This window comes from Meleagris gallopavo, chromosome 6 (genome assembly GCF_905368555.1).
Source record: "Meleagris gallopavo chromosome 6, MGAL_WU_HG_1.1, whole genome shotgun sequence".
Lineage (NCBI taxonomy): Eukaryota > Metazoa > Chordata > Aves > Galliformes > Phasianidae > Meleagris > Meleagris gallopavo.
The window spans coordinates 48,729,969-48,750,448 of NC_139409.1; the positions used below are offsets into that span (position 1 = coordinate 48,729,969).

General features: G+C 37.6%; 1 protein-coding gene and 1 long non-coding RNA gene across 3 annotated transcripts in view; one reads left to right on the forward strand and one right to left on the reverse strand.

The window, feature by feature from the left end:
- The window catches only part of VPS41 (VPS41 subunit of HOPS complex), a 104,509-nt gene extending 96,115 nt beyond the window's left edge, over positions 1-8,394 (reverse strand). Inside the window, exons 1-2 of one of the 2 annotated variants that reach the window (XM_010713096.4) lie at positions 8,306-8,394; positions 4,574-4,612 (exon numbers count right to left, since the gene is read on the reverse strand). In XM_010713096.4, coding sequence (XP_010711398.1) covers positions 4,574-4,612; positions 8,306-8,326 — 60 coding nt within the window. In that variant the 5' untranslated portion in view covers positions 8,327-8,394. Of the gene's footprint in view, positions 1-819; positions 885-4,573; positions 4,613-8,305 lie in introns of those variants that run through there. The other variant, XM_010713097.4, reaches the window with a different exon arrangement.
- A 489-nt stretch (positions 8,395-8,883) lies between these two features.
- Positions 8,884-15,265, forward strand: LOC146544182 (uncharacterized). Its single transcript, XR_014884134.1, has 3 exons — positions 8,884-8,900; positions 9,001-9,090; positions 15,083-15,265. It is a non-coding gene; the product is annotated as an uncharacterized LOC146544182 (long non-coding RNA).
- Positions 15,266-20,480: the final 5,215 nt, after the last annotated feature.

Sequence of the window (20,480 nt, forward strand, 5' to 3'; positions counted from 1 at the left end):
CCTGAGCAGTATTTTTACTTTTTACGTATTCCACAACACACAGGCAGAATAGGCACTTTGGTTAATATTAATAGCTCATTAGATGAAGTATGTAATTTTCATCCCAAACCAGAAGATATTCAAAGAATTTAGCAATAATCCGTTTTTCCTGCAAGTCAATCCTCTAAGATGTGTATTATGTTAGTTACTAGTCACTGTAAACTTGTTTTTCTAATTAATATATGAAAAAATTCCATTTAAACTGCAATAAATAATTTACCACACTCATCCTACTGACTCAAATTGATTAATAATTTGCACGATACATTTTCTCATTATTAAGGAGGATAACTTTCTATTTGGAATTTATATGTATTTTCCTTCCCTTCTCCCTATTTAAAAGGCCAACGTCACTTAAAGCTATGCAAGGAGAAGCAATGTCTCCCCAGACGGTTCAGGTATGTGAAACAGAATGCAAACAGTTTCCTAAGTATTTTTCTCCCAGCTTATGTTTTTAAAACTGGAAATTACAAACAAACAAACAAAAAAAAAGGCAACCTAGTATAGAGTTATTCAATAATAAAGACAGAAGGCATGATGACATGAAATGATTTACGAAAGGTCAGACAGAAAACAAAAAATTGCAAGTTGGACTGAATTACGGTAGCCAAGTCTACTTCTCATTAATTTTTTGTTGCAATGGTGATGCTCCTTCAAAAGCTTACTAGCCACAGAAGAGCTCACCTCTTCCAGCCCAGTGCTCAGCACTCCATGTTAAGAGGACATTTTGATGGAAACTGAGTATGACAAGGAGCTTTTCTTACCAGATGCTTTACTTACTTGAAACGATTTAATTGCTTTGACCTAATCCAGACCTAGCATACAAGACAAAGATCTGGAGAGCACTGAAAAGGAAAAGAAAACATCAAGGCTTTTTTTGTTGTCCTCCTTTTAATGCTTACACATTTCATAACTGTGTTCAAGTTCAGATCTGTTTTCAAAACCTTGAAGAATAAAAACACCATCAGTTTCACTGGAAGAAGTGTATGGCTGTGAGATATCTTTAAGCCCACACTGGGTTAACAAAGGATTTCTACAATAACTTCCCCTTTGTAAATTCTCCTATGATTTAGTAACATGGCGTTTAAATAGCTAGAAGAGAAAGTTACATGAACATACCCTTTTCACAAGGGATGAGCACTCAAAGATCAGGAAATAGGCAAAAAAAATTAAGAGTGATAAAAATGGAAGTGGTGGAAGTGCTCAAATGGAAACACACCACGCTATACAGCACAGAGATGTGATCAGTAACAAACACAAGTACCTAATAAAAAAGAGCAAGGCACATAATGCAGCATTTTAACTCTAAGAACACAAATTATTATTCTTCAAAACTTTTTGCATAAAATAAGCATCTGCCTTCCTTGTTGTTTTCTTCAGCAGGCCAAAAATACAGAACAAAAACTTAAGTCTGCAGTGCAAGGCACACAGAAATCAGTAAAATCTCTCACATAATCACAGAGTTGTTCTGTGGGACAAAGCACTGGTCTTATGATTCCACTGACACTTCTTTTGAAAAAAGTCCTTGTAATGGAAATAAGTAGTGGAACAGAACCATCTGCTCATACGCCAAGTAGTAAATTAGAAAGGAAAAAACAACATTAATAAATAACCAGCCAAATTTCAGAATGATAACTTAGCTCTCATCAAGAAGGAAGGCTCCATTTCATGAATTTCATTAAATTAGTTGAAAGTAAAATAATATTTTCCTCAGGACACTTCACAATGGTCCATTATGTAATATAACAGGATTCTCTTATTAAAAGCAACTTTCAAAGCAGCAACAACTTTAATGCCAGAAAAAAGCTCTTTTGCATCTCACTTTACCACCATGTTGCACTGCTACAGAAGAAAGCTTGAGTGCTTTCTCACAGATTAGCTCATCTTTAAAAATCACTAGCAAAATCTAAGATGGATATGCCAGAAAGAAAACAACTCAGCTAAGAAGAGTAGGATTTTAGTGAAACAGACACACTGCAAAAACAGATAAATAATTTGAAATCAGAAAGTCAGACTTACACTATACATAATTTTTAAGAATTTTTTTTCCCTCCACAATTTATGAGTAGCCCGAAGTTACATTACTTTCTTGTCTACTTTTAAGGTCTCATCATATGTGAAGGTCCCAACACGCAGCCCTAGGTGCTGCAAAATAAAATCAAACGAGCTGTTGAGAGGACATTGTACTAGGACTTTTCTGACAAACAAACCTGAGCAGGCTCAACCTCAAATGCAGCCCGCTTGATAATGAAGTTGTGAGAAGTAAAGCAAGCATACTTCATAAGCACAATGTGCAACAAACCACACAGAAGAAAACCAAACCAAAACAACAAATGAACGAAATGAAACACACAACAAAGAAAATGATTGAGCAGAAATACATAGCAAGCCAAGTAGGTTTTTCTTTTGAGAACTACAATATAGCATTAGATACACAGCTTCCTCATCATATCAGCCTCTCTGAACGAAAATTATGTTTACAAAACACCATAAGATATGTAATGATATGAAATAAAAGTCTAAGTTGTACTGTGGTTATTAGGAAAGATGTAATGCACTTCTACAAGTGCTGACACACACTGAGATGCCTGCTTAACATCTCAACAGATGCATCACTTCTGCTAATGAATACCTCTTGATTTTACACATTCTGACTTAAGCAGATGGGAAGTATTAAACTCATTCAAGCAGCTTTAAGAACTGAATTTACTAGGAAGAGAGAGTTGTAACCAAACTTACAGCGAGAGGCTCTTGGCTGACACACATTCAAAATGGTCACATTTGTGGACACCCACACTTGAGGTTTATTATGAAGCTTTACCTCCAAGCCTATGCAAACAAACATTCTGGTGTTTGACAAAGAACACGCCATTCAAAATAAATCAAGCAGGTAGCAAATTAGGATTAGCATGTTATTTACTAACTGCTAATAAAGGAATGACATTAAAGGAGTTGCTGCATAAAAGAGAATCACTGCGCATTTGATTCTTTAATAACGCAACGGCAACAGTAATGTAAAAAGTAAAAAAACAACACCCATATTCTGTATTTTATTTATACATCCAGTCCAGACAGGAACATCATTTAGTCAGAAACAGTTATTTAAAATTATCTTTCTCCATAATAAAATAGATTTCTGTAATATAACCTGTATACATCATATGTTCTCTGAAACCAACAGTAATAACTTTCAATTTTATGGAAACAATTTAAATGAAATTAAGTGCAACCAGTTGTATAGGTAAAAACCTTTATTACTGTGATGGCAAGACCTCTACAAAATCCATGCCTTAAATATTACTTTTAACAGTTCAAAAAGGACACTGGCTGCAAGGGTTAGAGACCCAGCTCCTAGAACTTTTCCTCTAAGATCCATCCCAAACCATGTGCCACCCAAAAGAAACCACACAGTTTTACAGTCACAAGAAGTAAGAGTGAAGCTATCAGCTTGCCCTTCAAACAGTGCTAATAAACATTAACAGCATTTAGACACAGTGGTCCTACCACTACTTTTTATTCCACCTTTGATTAGACAGAAACTGCATCATACTTATTTTTCCTTGAAGTAAAAATTAACAAAAGTCCAATAACCCGTGAACACATTTATATTAATTCCACTGTAAATTATTCATTTGAAATAGACTAAAGTGTTAAAAGGTTACTAAAACACTAGAAACACAGGCCCTCATTTGCAATAGGCTTTAAAGCTGGAAAAACTGACAGAGTCATACACATTATTCAGTGAATAACAGCCCATCAGAGGAGATTATTCTTCTACATAAGGCTGAGCATTTGGTCTGGCCACTGTTTACAAGCACTTCACATTAAGGCCCCTCCACACTCAGTGTGGTTCTAGAACGAAAATATTTCACACTAGGCAAAAAGTCATAGGTCACGGAATGGCCTGGATTGAAAAGGACCACAATGATCATCTCGTTTCAACCCCAAAACAGTCAGTTCTCAGCAGCTGCTCCACACAGCAACACAATGGGGCCAAAGAAATCTCTGCTTCTTCCTAGGAGCACCCTACAGTGCCACCACAGCCACTCATGGAAACCAGAAGAAAAAGTTACTCCACAGTCACACAGGGTACCCCCTTGCTAAAAGATTCTTAAAAAAAAAAGCACTATTATGGCCTCTGCAGAATCCACCAGTCTGCCGATTAGGATTGGTGCTTGCTTAGTACCTATGCCTGAAATGTAAAGATTTGGCACTAAATAAAGAAAATACCTTACTTTAATGTAGTGTTAGTGCATATATAATTACACTGTCAATTAAATTTTCAGTTCTTTCACACGGAAACAGAAGTGCATACACTTGAATTTTTCTCTTAATTCACTTTCCCACAATTTAGTGACTGCATTTTTAAATATAAAAAAGCATTTAATAGCAAATCACAGCTCCTTTTCAATAATTGAAGTGTAGCTTAACATTCCTGGCTACACTGTACCAGCAGAATTTCTGAATAAGCAGCTACCAAAACAAATCAGTGACGGCTGTATTTCTCCAAACCAACAGAGGACTAGCAGCTTACCTCAGATTCATCTGTTGATTCCTCATTAGACCTGGTTTCCTGAAAATAGTACAAAGAAAAAAGAGAATATTAGCTAAGTACTTACACAACCCTATGTGAATGAGCCATAGTTCCCCTTTTAAAGTATTTTTAAGTCTTTAATAAGAGAGAAAAATGAAAGCAAGTCAAAGTTCAGTGTTTCTGAACATTCCAGAAGTTATCCTCCCCACTCACACCTACATCATGGGCATCTAATCTAGTGCCACACTGACACTCAGTGGCACCAGGTGACTATGAGACTGCTGCTCCCTGCCCGAAGAGGAAGGGTGAAGCATGCCCCCTGCGAAAGCCTTCCTTCCCTCCAGAAGCATTAAGTTTTACAAAGCAATGCCTTTGTGATTTGACTCCTGAAGCAGAATGGCATTTTCTTGTTATCCAGCTTCTCCATTCAACTATTCAACTATTAGTACAATTATTTTAAAACTAAATAACTTCAAGCCATTTTCCACAGAAATCAGAATTTAGTGATTTTTTTCCTTCCTATCATATATCAACGCAAACCAGGTGGCTTTCTCTTGCCTTTGAAAGGACTGTACCTTTAAAGCAGCTCTGTGTGGCAAGACCATGAATCTTACTGCCCTACCAAAAAAAAAAAAAATCTACGTTGACTCCTGCTAATCTCTCACCTGTCCACTGGTAAAATCTGCTGATGCAATGCCTCCTCAAAGAAGTCAGCAAAATGAAGATTTACTTAACGTGCTTATTGCTATCAATTGCAATAAAAGGTTGCAGCTAACACGCTGACAGTGAATGTAAGCATTTTAACAACAAAATATGATACAAGCAAAGAATGAGCAAGCTAGAAGGCAGCATTTCAAATCTTATAAAGTAATATTTGGATACTATGATAAATAGGTAGGGAATTTCACGTAAGAAGGAAAAAAAAAAGAAAAAAGTTACCAACAGTTTAAGGAGAAAGGAAAAAATTAATGCACTGATGACCAGTGTCAACTTTAGTTTGCCATATTTATTTATTTTTCCCATCTATAAAAGGCACTGACTGTCACCTTTAGGCAGAAAGCAAATGCCTGCAAATGCCTTGTCTGCATTACTGGAGGTTCACCTTTAGTGACCATCACAACTGATTACAGATACGGGATATGGGAGAGAAGAAAAGCTGCATTTGGCTACTTGAAACTCTCTGTAAGATGTAACCACGATTGCTGCCATCTTACCACATACAGCCAGGTCCATCTCTAAACCACATACCCCAGGGAATGGCAACCTACATAGTCTGTATTTACAAGGAGAAATAGGAAAGTGCAAGTAGGAGGAGTATGGAAGTCAAGAAAAGGTGAAGAGGGATTAAAACTCAGGTATCCTTTAAGCATAGGCTTAACTTTCATCACTGTGGATCAGCCTCTCCATCTGTTCTAAATAAATAGTTACCTCTCAGAAAACAGTAACTTTGTTATATGAGTAGAATCTTTGTGCATTTTAAGTTCTGTAACAACCAAATGATGAGAGAACTAGAATATCACACCAACACTGGCAGCCCATCAGACAAGCTGTAACAACACACAGTCCCCTGCAAAATATCACTAAATTCTAAACATAAAATTTGCCTGTTTCCTGGACACTAAGATCTGCATACTCAGCTCCTCTGTACAAAACATGATGAATACATCATTTTGATATTTAGACACATTTCACGTAGCTTATATCAGAAGGATAATGCGTTTGGGGGGGGAGTGGAGGGGGAATAATCTGTTTTCTCTAAATAAGCATTTAGGACAAGTGACATTTTTACTGCTACACAGGACTTTTTAGTGCAGTTACACCATTTACATTTTTCCCCATGCTTTTTAATTGTTTTGGTTACTCAGAAAAACAAGAGCTAGGGAAAAAAAGTGACAAGAATTCTCAGGGGGAGCTCACTGAGTTTAAACACCATGTAGAGAGGCTCACACAGGTGCACAGCAAAGTTACAGCTTACTTGCTGTTGATCCTTGCATCCATTTGTCACTTAAAACAACAAAGATTACACTAAATTGCGAGTTGTTATGTGAAAGGCCATCCTTGGAAAATAGTGCCCTACGAAGTCGTGGTGCACCAGAAGTAGATTCAAATAAACAATCTATGTGAACCATGAGAATATCAATCTATGCTGCTGTATTAGCAAGCCACTGCAATTGCTGCTGCAAAATTTCATAAACAGAACAGAAATTCAAGTAAGTGTTCTATGGTCTTTATGATTAACAGAAGAAAACATCATTGAATAGTTCAAAAGGAGTCTCAGCTTGGGCAACAAATGCAGAAACTCTATTTGTTCCTTGACAACAGTTTTGCTGAAGGTGTTCAGAATCAACCAATACCAACTAACTCACTTGCTAGCAACTTAACGAAAGAAGCTTTTTTCCCCAGAATTCTCCTACCAGCACAGGCAAACTGTAGTTGTAACTATCCTGGGGTTTTGTCAGGTTGCTTCCCTCTCTCACCAAACACACAAAACAAGAGGACTGTACTCCACTTCTACTTCTAACTGTGGAAAGGAAATTCCTCAGCAGGGAATTGTAGATGACCAGAATCCCAAATCATGTAGGAATAACTGCCATTAGTAGTTCCCAGACTCAAGGGTAAAATCGGAAGTATGCTTCAGACAGATAGCAAATGCTGTTGCTCAGACAGCCTAAGAATAGAGAAAGAGAAAACAGATGAGGAAGTCACAGAAATGCGAAGTAATCTCTAACCGCTAGAATCTCTCATTCTGTAGATCCAATATGAATTTTCAAAACATTTTTTCACTTGGCCTCCTAATACAATGGATATAGGGTTTATAAAACCAGATGTTACTAGCTATTTAAACCTATTACTTAAATCTGCTGGGAGTGGAAAATTGTGAAACTTGGATTTCAAAGAAACCATACTATTCCATTCACAACATACACATGCCTTTCAGTCGAGCTGTGCATACACTGCATAGAAAATAAAGAGAAGAGAGCAAGATATCTTTAACTACATCACGATTACAAAAACACAAACTGCTTTCATCTCTTACTTTAAGAAAGCGGGTAAGAAAATTTATCAGGACTGTTTTTATCCCCAGGGCTTTCTGAAGCACTATTAGTTAAACACTTACCAAATTAGACAAAAAAAACCTCCCCCTAAAAGAATCCAGCCTCTCACAACAAAATTTCTGAGAGCAGAAAAGATGGGAACCAAATGGCCAATTTCTCTGAGAGAGTTTTAGAGCTCTTCTTCGTTATGTCTCTCAGGAAGGACAGAAGTCGTGCTGCTCAGCTGCATATCAGAAGTAAAAGCCTAACTCAGCAAACAACTGAGAAAGTATTCAGGAAGCCAGGGAAATTCATTTCTAGCTTTAATTTTATTGTATTCTCATCCATTCCAGAGGGGCCCTTCCCTTCCTTCAGCCCCTTACTCTCCCTAGCGACGGTGCCAGCTGCATTTCAATCACCCGGCCCCAGATGCTAGAGATTCTATATCAGATGTCACCTATATCAGCACCCCCCACCTCGGGCGGTCTGCTTCAGAGAAGCCCTGACACTCAGCTAACGAGGGGAAGGACTGGAGATTTCGCTCGCTTCCTTCTCTATCTCCAACCCCTGCTGCCGCCACTCCGCGGCCCACGCAGCCTCGCCGTCAAGGCTGCCCCCCGCCTCCCCGCTCCCGCTCCTCGCCCAGCTCCTCGCCCGTCGGCGGGGCAGTGCCCTTACGGCCCCTCTCGGCCTCTACCTTCTCCGCAGCTTCCGCCATGGCGCGGCCAGCTAGCCGTCATGTGAGGGCAGGAAGGCGGAGGGCGGAGGCACCTGGGAAATGTAGTTTATGTGGTGACTGGGTTGTTCTGTCCTTTTTTTAATCGCCGTTCCCGAGTGCGTCTGCCTGTCTGTGAGGGTAAGACCCGTTGACGAGCGCTCGCCGGAGCAGCACTTGATCTGTTGTGACAGGAGAACCTTACAAAGCCTGCATTTCTTTCTTCAATTCTAAGTGCTGCTGCGTTTTCTCTCTTTAAAACTGAAGACCCGAGTGCCTTGAATGAATCTAAACTACTTTCTTTCTGCGTTAAAAAAATATAACTAAAGCTAAATAGCAGTTAGGCTGTACTTTCAGGTATTATTCAGGTATTGCTAATGAGGTTGCCCCAAACGTGAGGTTGATCAACAGTGTTAATGTACTGAGTCCTCACCCTCGCTATCAAGGCCCAGAATTGAATATAATGCTCAACAACCTGGGCTGTTAGGCTGAAAACATATATGAAAGTACCGTAAGGTCGTAGAGTGGAAGTTAAATGCAGATAGCGTTACCATGACATGGTGATGTAATATTGGTGGTAGGTAGATGGTTGAATTAGATGATTTTAGAGGTCTTTTCCAGTCTTAAATGATTCCATGATTATTTGACAGCAAAATCTGTGTGTCTCATTGCCATAGGCAGACTTCAGTCAAGAGGAAATACAGCTGTCCCTTGAAGACACAATGAGAGGCTGACGCTGGGTTGAGGACCTTCAGTCAACTGTGCCGGTACACGAACATGTTACTGTCATGAATAGATTTAATTTCTAAGGGAGATAATACAAGAAAATGTAAATTTTTAATCAGTTAGCAGATACCGTCGAGGCATCGTGGCAAAGGAGTTCATAAATGCCATCCTGATCATATGCACATAGGGACACCCCATAGAATCATAGAATGGCTTGTGTTTAAGGGGACCTTAAAGATCATCTAGTTTGAAACCCCAGCCTTGGACAGATTTGCCACTTACCCAATCACGCTGTCCAGGGTCCCACCCAACCCAGTCTTGAGTTCCTCCAGAGATGGGCATCCACAGCTTCTCTGGGTAACCTGTTCCAGTACCTCACCACCCCCTGAATAAAAAAGTTATTTCTAAAATTTAGTACTCTAGGCTGCAGCTAGATCTCTCCAAATCCTTCTCTTCAAGCTGAACAAGCCCAACTCCCTCAATATTTCCTCACAGGGGAGGTACTCCAGCACTTTGATAATCTTCTTGGCTCTCCTCTGGGCCCATTCCAACAGTTCCACTTCTTTCCTGTACTGGGGATCCCCAGGCCTGGGCGCAGCACTGCAGATGGGGCCTCACAAGTGCAGAGTATAGAGGGAGACAATCACCTCCCTCTTCCTGCTGGCCACCCCTTTTTTAATGCAGTCTAGCATACTGTTGGCTTTTTGCTCATGTCCAACTTTTTGTCCATCCCAGGCACACTCCTCTGCATGGCTGCTCTCAATTGAGTTCTTTTCCCAGTCTGTACTTCTGTCTGGAATTGCCTTGACTCAAGTGCAGTGCCTTGCACTTGGCCTTGTTAAAGTTTATTAGGCTCTTGTGTGCACACTTCTTGAGCCTGTCCAGGTCCCTCTGGATGGCATCCCTTCCTTCTGTTGTGTCAACTTCATCACAAGCCTTGATGTCATTGGCAAACTTGCTGAGGGTAAGATATTAAGCTACCATTGTGCAAGATATTGTTAAGACCTCAGCTGAGAAAAAATGTAAATTTCAACCCACTTTTGCTCAAAAAAAAAAAAAAGATGAATCCAAATCTAGTGGGTGTCAACTTTGTCCATGGCAGGTGTTTGGAGATTGATGATCATGAATGTCTCTTCCAATCTAAACCATTCAGTGATTCTATGAAATGATTCTATGAAAGGGAGCAAAAGACAACTGAAAGGATCACAGAAATTCAGCTGTTCTGCTGGCTTTTTCAGTCTAGAAATAAAAAGGAGCTGAAGAGGAAAAAGTGCTATTAAAGTGAAAGGTATGAGAGGAAATAGGTATCAGCTGTTTTCAGTACATTTAGGCTGGAAAAGAGAAGTAGATTCCTGTGTATCAGACAAATGAGGTCCTCTGATGAATCTGTCTAGCAAGAAATGTAACTGATTACAAGAGTCATAATAAACTTCTGTAAGAGACTGCAAGAGATTTTGCTAGTAGCTGTGTAGCTTACACAGAAAACTCATTCTGATCTCATTCTGACCTCCTTGAATCTTAGTCTTGTTGAAACAAAGGAAACAATACCACTGCTATCAGTGGATTCATGATATGTCCTGTATATTATCTGGTACTTGAAGACTGTATATCTAGTGAAAAGAAAGTTTGCCTGGTATCTTGTTTGGTTGTTTTTCTTGTCCCCCACTTTTAGGAAAAGAAATGATTAGGAGTTTGGAGCTTCAGTTCTGTTGTTTTTTTTGTTTTTCTTAAACAGAGGCATTTTCTGATGCATTTTAAACTGGAATAAGCTTTAGTAACTGACTTTAAGAATGCCAAGAAAAAATAGAGTGTAAGGGAAAGGATGGCAGATCTTGTAAACTTGACTATTGTAACATATGACAAGGCATATTTGTTACGAACAGTCAAAGAACAGCTGTTCCTGTTTTCACTGTACGTAGAATAAGTGGTATAAACAATGTGATTTACAAAGCATACTACTTATTTCTGACAGAAATGTGCAAATGTGTGTTTTTTTTCTTCTTCTTTCATCTTAAGATATGAATTCAATCCACCATGATCACAGGATTATATTGTATCAGGGAAATTTAACATGTTATAATTTGATTTTGCTGCCTTTCCCACACCCCATCCTCCAAAAGTGCTGACAGCCATCATATTGCAATGACAACAGTGGGTCTGAAATTTTTTCAGCACCTCACATGAAGCACTCAGCAGCCTTTGTCCTAAGAGCATCCAAGTCAACCTTTGGAGAGAAAACATTGAAATGTAGTTTGGCATGAGTGGACTTCATAAGTTCATAAGGTACACATAAGTAAATGTTCCAGCCTAACCATAAAAGGTGCTCTATTTGCCAGCATATGGATCTGAAGTTTTGGTGAAGTTACTGGGGTGAAGTGAGAGATGTTTGGGATTTCTGCTTAGGACCTATCTAACTTTAAAGGTTAGGAAGAGCGTTTTGGCTCAGATCCTTTTCAAGTGATTGTCTAGCTTTAACTTGATTCATCTAAAATAGCACTTTTCATAAGTCTTTGTAGGTAAAGATTTCAGACGTTTTTTGTTTTGATTTTAATGTTTTTAGTACCTAGTTTAATTCAAAGTTGACAGCAATACCACAGAACAATTACAAAAGGGTACTGAAACTCCCATCAACTTTCTAAAATTCAAGTCAGTGTTTTTTTATTTGCCTTTTGCCACAGAAAATGGAATTAGTATTGAAACGTGGTCCTTGACCATCATTCAGATTCCAAATAGTGGCTAGAATTTTTATCTCTTGCTTTTAACATGCTTTCTTCCTGACTACTGTGAAACCTAGCAAGTAACAAGTATCCATGCCATTTGGTAGAGATTATTGTATTTCAGGCTCCAAGAGCTCTCAGTTGCTCTCAAGTAGGACTGATTCATCCAACAAAATATTCAGCTGGGTTATCTCTCTCCACTCTCACCACCTTTTATTCAGTAAAAAAAAGAAAAAAAAAAAAAGTGTTGTCCGTAATTTAATAGCATTTAAAAACACTATGCTGGATAAAACATAGCTAATATTGTTGTCAGAACAATAGAAGTTCAAAGGCTTTCCTCTTGCTGTTTGTTTGTAGACAGAAAATTGCAAAGGCTTTTCTTTTTTTCGCTTGCTATCGAAGAATTATTTCTTTGAAGCTACTTTCAATTTGTACCATAGCTTCCCCTTGTACTTCAAAAAAAAAGATCCTGTTTCACCTTCTAGCATTATGAGGTTTTGCAAATGTTTGCTTTCTTCTTTTTAGTCCCCTTCTAAAAACTGTTTTATGAAAATTCCTCCTGAAATAAGTAACAGACATTGACTATAAAAACGCTTTTAATTATAAATCAAAGAATCATATATTTTAATGACTCGAAAGTAGGTGAATCATGCTCATAAGGCTAAGCTCAGATGCAAATCTTCATAGCATAGTCATTAACAAGGATAAATAAGTATTTTTTTTTGTTAAACATAGAAGTACAGTGTGAACATCATAGTAAATGCCTTTTTTAATAGAAGCTAAAGATTACCTTGTGTAGTTTGCCATATCATCAAAAAGGCAAAGAAAGAAAGGGAAATACACAGTATTGCTATGTCCCACCACTGTGGCAAATATGACTAAATTTTCCATAAATATGACTAAGTTTTCCATTTTTATAAGAAAGAGTGATAAAGAAATCAAAAACCTTATTACAAATTCTTTAAAAAAAGTTGATATCTGTTCCCAGACATTTAGACACTTTTAAAAATTACAGTGAATTATTTTCAAATCTTTCAAAAATAGCATTTAATCTTTCCTTCCTTCCTCCGGCCCTCTTTCCCTGTCTGTGCTGCTTCTGCTTCCTTTTTTCCTCTCCACTGTCAGGCAGTGTTTATTGAATGCTACCTCCTTGTGCTGGGTAGGGCACACAAAGAAGATGAAAAAGTATGAAGAACAGTAAACAAGAAAAAGCTTGTACAATTATCCATTTATTAAAGATAAACAAGAAGTATGTGTAAAGAGAGAGGTAGTAAGGGACCCTCTTAAAAATCAGATAATTAAAAATATTAAGGGTCTGGTGAAGAAAGAGCAAGTCTGAAATTGAAAAATGATTATATTACAAGAAAGTTTCACAGATCTGTAGATTATGAAGCCAGACAAGAATAGCACTGTGATTTAATCTGAACTCTTCCCTATCATGGGCCATGAAATTTACCTGAATTAATTCCTCTCTTTGTGCCATTTTTTTAAAAAAGAAAGCATATCCTTGACATAATGTTTCCAATTATACAGATCTTACTGCTCTTCTGATAAGTAATTTCAAGGATAGCCATACTCATTGCTAGAAAAATAAAGAATGTGAAATAATGTCTTCCCAGGTCACAGTAGTTGTAAGTAGCCTAGCACTTAGTCTCTTACAGTGGCACTCAGATGCAGTTTGGGGAGCACACTTAAGCCTAACTGCTGAGCTCCACACCCCATGTTTTTCCCCAGTGTTCCACTAGGGATATTAGAAGGCCCATCCCTTACTACTCCTGCTAATGAACCCACCGCTCATTAATTTGTCTCTCGTGGACCTGCTGATATTACTTGCCTCTCCTGAGGCAAAGATGGCCAGAAATTGTCTGCTTTCTGCTTGAAGAAGTTGGTGGGTTTTTGGTGGTTTTTTTTTTTCTTTCCATTTTTAATTGCTCTACTACAGATCTCCTACCAATTCTGGTCAGTGCCCCTTAGTTCTAATACTGCAGGACATAATGATTTTCTGTTATCACTATTTACAATTAAATTTGTCTAACATCAACTTTGACCCGCTCCATTATGACCCCACTGCAAAATCATTGACCAGCAACTTTCAAAAGTTTACTGTTATCAACTTTTTATTCCCCACCTAAGTACTCAAACCCTAATACAAAATAACTTCTTAATTATTTGTAAAATTGGATTGGAATGGAAAGGTCACCCAATCTTTCATAAAAGATATTTTACATCCTGCAAATCATTTTTGTGACTGTTGTTTGCTCTATCTCTAATCTGTTACCATCTTGCTTTGTGCTGACTAGAATATGATTGTATTAATGTTAAACTAATGCAAGATATTCACCCCTTTTGCATTTATTTTATTATTGTGAGTAACCCTACTGTTCTTTCTTGTCAGAATCGTACCATAACTATCTGTCATTCAATCCTTAGGATTCATTCTCCTTCCCAATCAAATTGAAGCACTACTTCTCTTTAATCCTTCTAAGTACTGACTTCTTTTTTTTTTCCTGTTTCCCATAATATGTATTTTATGATTCCAAGCTTTTAATTTACAGTTAGTGCCATTACTTTCTTCTTTTTGAAACAAAGCATAAAAATGAAACTATAGTATAAAATTATAATGGATGCTTTTACTCTTCCTCGAGAATGTTTTGTGGGTTTTTTTTCATATCTCGTTTTGGAGCTCTAAGTGTTCGTTTTTAGTTTCCATTTCTCATTTATATGTTCCTCCTAGCTGCTTATTCATTGGTTACATTTTTTTAAAGATGTATAGCAGCATTTGTGTTTGTTTCCAATAAGGGCCAAACAAAACTGAGTAAGAGTCATGAGCATTTTCATCAAAGGAAACACTCAGACTAGTCAAATTTGAAAATAATGTGAAACACCTATAACAATCTTAAGATACTACTTGGTACAAGAATCTTAAGAAGTAGCTTAAGTTTGATCCCAATGTTCATATCTAGGTTATGTTAGTTTTAAGAAATTGGACTTCTTTCCAGTTTGCAAGAGCCGCTGTCCATCTTTACAAGTGAGACCAATTCGTAGAAGAGAATACATATTAGTTAGGATCCTTTATCTTGAACCCAGGATTTTCTACTTTTGTTAAGACTTCTGGAATTTGAAATTGAAAATCCAGGATCCCAATTCCGAAAACTTCAATCTAGGTTACAATAATTTTAACAATGCATTTGTGACTTTAACTGAGCTATTTATCACACTTAGTATGATTAACTATTTGTCATGTATTTTATGGGCCATATGGAATCCTTAGTATCACTGAATTGATGAGACATTTCTGTTTATATTCTTGTTTCAGGTTTCACTAGCAAGAGAATCCTGGTTCCCAAGGTGACTGGTGCAGATTAGCTTGAGTCCATTGCTTTTGCATGAGCTTTTGCGAATTTTAAATACCTATTTAAGTTCCAGTTTTAAGTTTTTGAGTTCTTTTATAAGTCTTTTCCACCTGAAACAAAAGTGGTATCCTTTTTGAACTTCTCACAGTTTTTATGATATCAAGATGTAAGAACCACTTATTGTATTGGACTTTCAAAATAACCCTCTCTCCACACACACACACACCCACCCACACGCACACAATAGCTCTTATAAAGTAATATCTTCAGAAGCAGATTCTTATTTCTATTACCTGAGAAATTGATAGAAATTTTTAAATTGATTTCAATAGGAAAAGATTTAGACCAACATTTTCTGCTTTTGTAAATCTCAGTATTGTTCTTCTGAAAATTAACGTGTAAGGAATAAATACTTTAAATATTGGCATCCTTATTTTTGATACAGAAGATTCCACTCCCCTTGTTGCTGTGTTGTATCTTAACTTTGACTCTCAGAAGTCAAATCGCCTGAGCCTGGTAAAATTCTCTCCTATTCTGTTTCTTCACAAGTGTTATTTCTGATAATTATTTTTCCTTCCTTCTTCTGATATGCGCTGTTATTGAAGGTTTTAATGGTGTCAGTGTTAAATAGATCACTGCAAAATCTATTTGGTATTTACAGTGAAAAACACTTTTCTTCTTCTTCTTCTTGACATGTACTTAACCTCAAGGAAAAATACTTAGCTTTCCACTTACTTAAGTAGTGTATATAATGTACGGGAAATGATTGATGAGGTTATCAGAGTTCCTACCTCAGGAATACTGTATGCTTTCCATGCATAATATTCTGCTTATAGCCATTACACTCACATTCCAAACTGAATTTTTGACTTTGCTATCTTTGTATATGTATTTTGTAATACTGCTTAAGCGAGATCGAGAAAGCAGAAGGAAGGAAAAACTAAGAACATGAAATTGGAGAAGGAACAACTGAATACTTTTATTAAGCCACAATTATACTCCTGCCAAGCAGATAACTGCTGTAACTTTCATTTGACAGCTGTGACATAAAATTTTGACTCCACTAAATTCAATGAGAGTTGTTCTGTTCATCAGAAAGGGGTTAAGGCTTCACTCAAATATTCTATATTGCCTATTAAACTGAGGATTGAAACTTTCAATAGGTATAAAAATATGAAATCAAAGGCATATGGCTGATTCACACGTTCTGATCATATAAGGCTGCCTTCATTCCCAGTTATGATAACATAACACAACTTCATAGTCAAATGGCATTAATTTGTGGGCAGATTCTGCAATTTCATTCATAAGGGTTTGATTAACTTTCCTGCAGTCCAAAATATTAAACTGAATGTCTCCCGTGCCTGCACACCCCCATGAGCACCAAGGAGCATCTGCTGCACCTCTGACTGGGGCTCCCACCACACCAAGATGCTGCCCTCATTGAGCAGAGGTGCAGAATGTATCCACACTGGCAGAGTAAGCCTTAGGTTGTCTCAGTGACCTCCTTTTTCCGGTTGTGTACAACATTTACACGAATAATAATTTACATTTCAGACCCTTTTTACGCTCATAGGAAACAAACAACAAAAAAAAGCTTCAGCGTAACTGAGGATTAGGCCATCATTTTATTGCCATTGGGCCTTTTAATTCCTATACCCTTGAGACAACAACTCCATTTACTGTAAATACAATTCTCACTACAGATTCTGTTTTCTGATGCTCTAATTATAATCTAGTTGAAAAAATATATGCCTTTAAAACAGCTTTTTCTTTCATTACAATCCTTAGCTGCTTGTATCAACCTGCTCCTTTTGCACAGCATTTCCCTTGAATCCTCTTACATCCCCTAAGGATGTCATCCCACCTCAGAGCTGAATTCTGACAGTTTACCCTGGGACAGTCCTTGATTATAAAGCAGTGTCAGAATCAAAATCCAGGTCCTTAGGGTGCAGGTAGTACCTGTGCGTGGTTCCTTTGGTAATATAAGGGCTATTTAAGGACCTCTTCTTACCTCCTTCCACTCTGTAATGGGACAACTTTTTAGTTAAATACACGGTCAGTGAGCTTTCTGTTCATGGAGCTAGCTCTGATAATGTATCGGCAGGTTGAAGCTAATTCAAATGTAAGCCTGTTTGCTATCCAAAGGCTGTGAATTTTAAAAATCCACCAACAATACACCAGCTCCTGACATGGAAACTGAAGTAACGAAACATTAACAGTCCTGCTGAAGTCAGTGGTCCTTCAAAGGAAGTGATTCACCTCCAAAAGGTTTAAAAGATATGAGTATTCTGTAGAAGAAAAGGCCACACAGCTTTTGGAAGAATGCACAGCATTCCTGCAGCATGTGGTTGTGGTATAAAAATGTTAATGAGTCCACTCGACGATGGCTGTAGATAAATACAGCTGCCACTGCAATAATAGGATGATATCTTCCCAAAAAGCAATTTTTTGAATTGGAAATAAATTGTTTCCATTCTCTTCATTCCTTAGCTTCCAAGAAGGCATTTTGTGGATAATAATGCTTTTATGACCTGTTGGGTCAGATGCCAAGGGTCTATGCCCACTGAATGCTAAGCGGGCAGAACAGCAGCAGAGCACCAGTCCTCAGCTTCCCACTTTATTTAAGCAGATTTTTAGGACGATGCCGAGGAGCAAATTCTGTTTTATCGGTGCTTGGCTTGCTGTCAGTATGAAGAGTGACAAGTCACCAGCAACACTTTTTGCCACAGTGTTAGCAGCCAGGCCTCCAAATACCTATAGTACTTGAAAACTGGTAAAATCTCTTTGCTTCCTGCAGCTTCTACAAGGAATAACTTCCCATTTGTTAAGGTGGAAAGTGAGTCAAAGAGCAACGCTAACTCATTTTAAACAATTCAAAAGGAAAATCTCTGTCTTCTGATTGCCATCCCTATGCTTTGGCGACTGGACAGCTCTTCGTCTCTTCATGGCTTGCCTCAAGTATTGCCTTTTTCCATTAAACTAATATTGATTTTGTTCTGTTGCTTGAAAACAGGGTAGAAATTAACATGGCTCTTTTTGGTTACTTCATTGTATGTGAGTCACTTGGGAATAGTATTTATTAGTTAACTGCTGTTGCTCATCCACTGAGCACTAGCAGCCCTTTCTGCCCCCCCTCCCCCAGTATGTGTTAAACAGCAACTATTAAGAATGCTCCTCTGTGACAAAGTACCAGGCTTCTCCTTTAACTATTTAACGTCCTGCAGATAGTCCAGCCTCCAAGAAATACAACAGATGCAACAGATGATACGATTTAGAAGAAACAGAACTAGGGCAATCGAAGATCTTGTTATTTACTTTATGAGTATCCAGTTCCTTCTTATAATCAGCCATTTACAGACTGGTGATGACGATAGCAAGTTATTAATTTTTGAACAAAGGTAATAGGATGGAATTTCTGTCTGAATGAACAGACTTCTAAATCAACGCACTGGATTTCGTATGAATGCCATCTAGTGCCTTGATGTAGCAGAGATTAGTAAGAGATGGTGAGGATCAAAGGGTGATAGGGAAAGACGCAAGAGAGCTGCCATGGAGAGAGGCAGTGGCAGCAGGCACAGCATGCTGGGTGCTGGAAGGATTGGTGAATAGATCTCTGTCAAATGGTACATAACATGGTACTACGAGTTTAATCAGATGAGGATAAAAATTACTTGAGCAACAAGGGCGATAGTTAGGAGAAGACATGATTGAGACGGCAGGAAGGGACAGTCCTGGGAACTTCCTGCTCTCCTAAGATTTGCGACTCACTAAATGATAGAGGAAGAATAATTTCCCCTCATTCTTCTGTACCTCAGTTTCCCCATCAATGAAATAGAAGTAATGAAATGTACTGATTGTTGTGAAGTATTTTGATATCTAGAGATGAAAAGTCCTAAGAACTTGAGGCTCGATCCAAAGCCCTTTGAAGTCCTCCAAAGGCCCTTGATTCAGCTCTCTTAATTTGCATTTGCCTTAGTCTGCAAGTCACCCACCAGCCTCCCGAAATGTAGAAATGTTCCACCCAATGCATTTCTCAAAGAAGGAAAAATAATCTCAAGTAATCATTATCATTATCTGTGACTATTTGACTATTCAGTTTGAATTTACAAAACAGCAGCACAATATATGCATTTGGATTATTTGTAATATTTTACAAGATCAAGGTGAAAACTTAGAAGATAGAGAAGGAAAAACCCAGCATGTTTCCTTGACACCAAAGAACGAACTCTGACAGAAACAAGCAGTTTTTTTTTTATCTTTCTTCTCTGAAGATAGATGAAAAAGATCAGGAGAAACTATGTCTCATTAGAAGTAAATGCAGTCTGTGGCAATCCATACTAAATTTTCAGGTTGTCTCTTCTGAGAAGTTATTAGGCACCAAAGGGCAGGTAGTAGATTGGGGAAAAAAAAAAAAAAAAAAAAAGCTAAAAAGTATTTAGAAGTTGGTGTTTAATTTTTCCAAGATAATAAATGAAGTAGCACAGACTTTCCAGAAGAATTTTAAATCTTTCATTGTGATGGGTAAGGTGAGAGAAGGTTGTAAGACGAATGACAGTTCTGCTCATTATTCAACAAAGCTAGCAAGAAATGAAATGGGTACTCTCAGAACATACTTTGTTTTCGTTTTCTGGAGACTAAGCATCTTCTTTTTGCTAAAAGAGAAATATTATCTTTATGAAGAAAATATTTTTCCTAATCAATATTTTTTTAACCTCTGGGTTATTACTTCCTCAAATCTCTTTTTAATTTTTTTCCTCAAAATTGGTCTATGTACTTTAATGAAAAATCTGCAGAACAGACTCATGCTATTGTTCACATTAAAGATTTCAAAGATTATTAACTGTGATGGGGCAATACTTGTCTTCGGCACATTTTTCTGTAATGTATCACGTTCTTGGGATGTATGTGTGTGTATATATATAATTGGGAGCAGAAAGAATTAGCTGTTGGCAAAGCAGAAATATCCACACACTGGTTAAAGTCAAAGATCCAGGAAATACACATTGTATTCTTGCTGTGCCATCTATTCCCTGCATCACCTTGTATATGCCACGAAGCTTTCTGTTTCAGCTCAGGTATCTTTTAAAAGGAATTAATATTGTAGGAACATATATGTATCTTTCTCAACCACTTCAGAAACCTGGAGATTAATGGATACTTTAAAATCTATTTTTATAAAAATTCTTGTGATGACAAATCATTTAACACTTTGGTTTTCCTATTCTTCACTTTGAAAATAGAAAATCTGCAGAGTATAAGAAATAATTTACGTCTAAAAAAATTCTAAGCCACCGAGTCATTTTCCAGAAGGAATTCTTTCTTCCACTCCTGCCAAGTAATTAGTTTGCATCTCAAAGC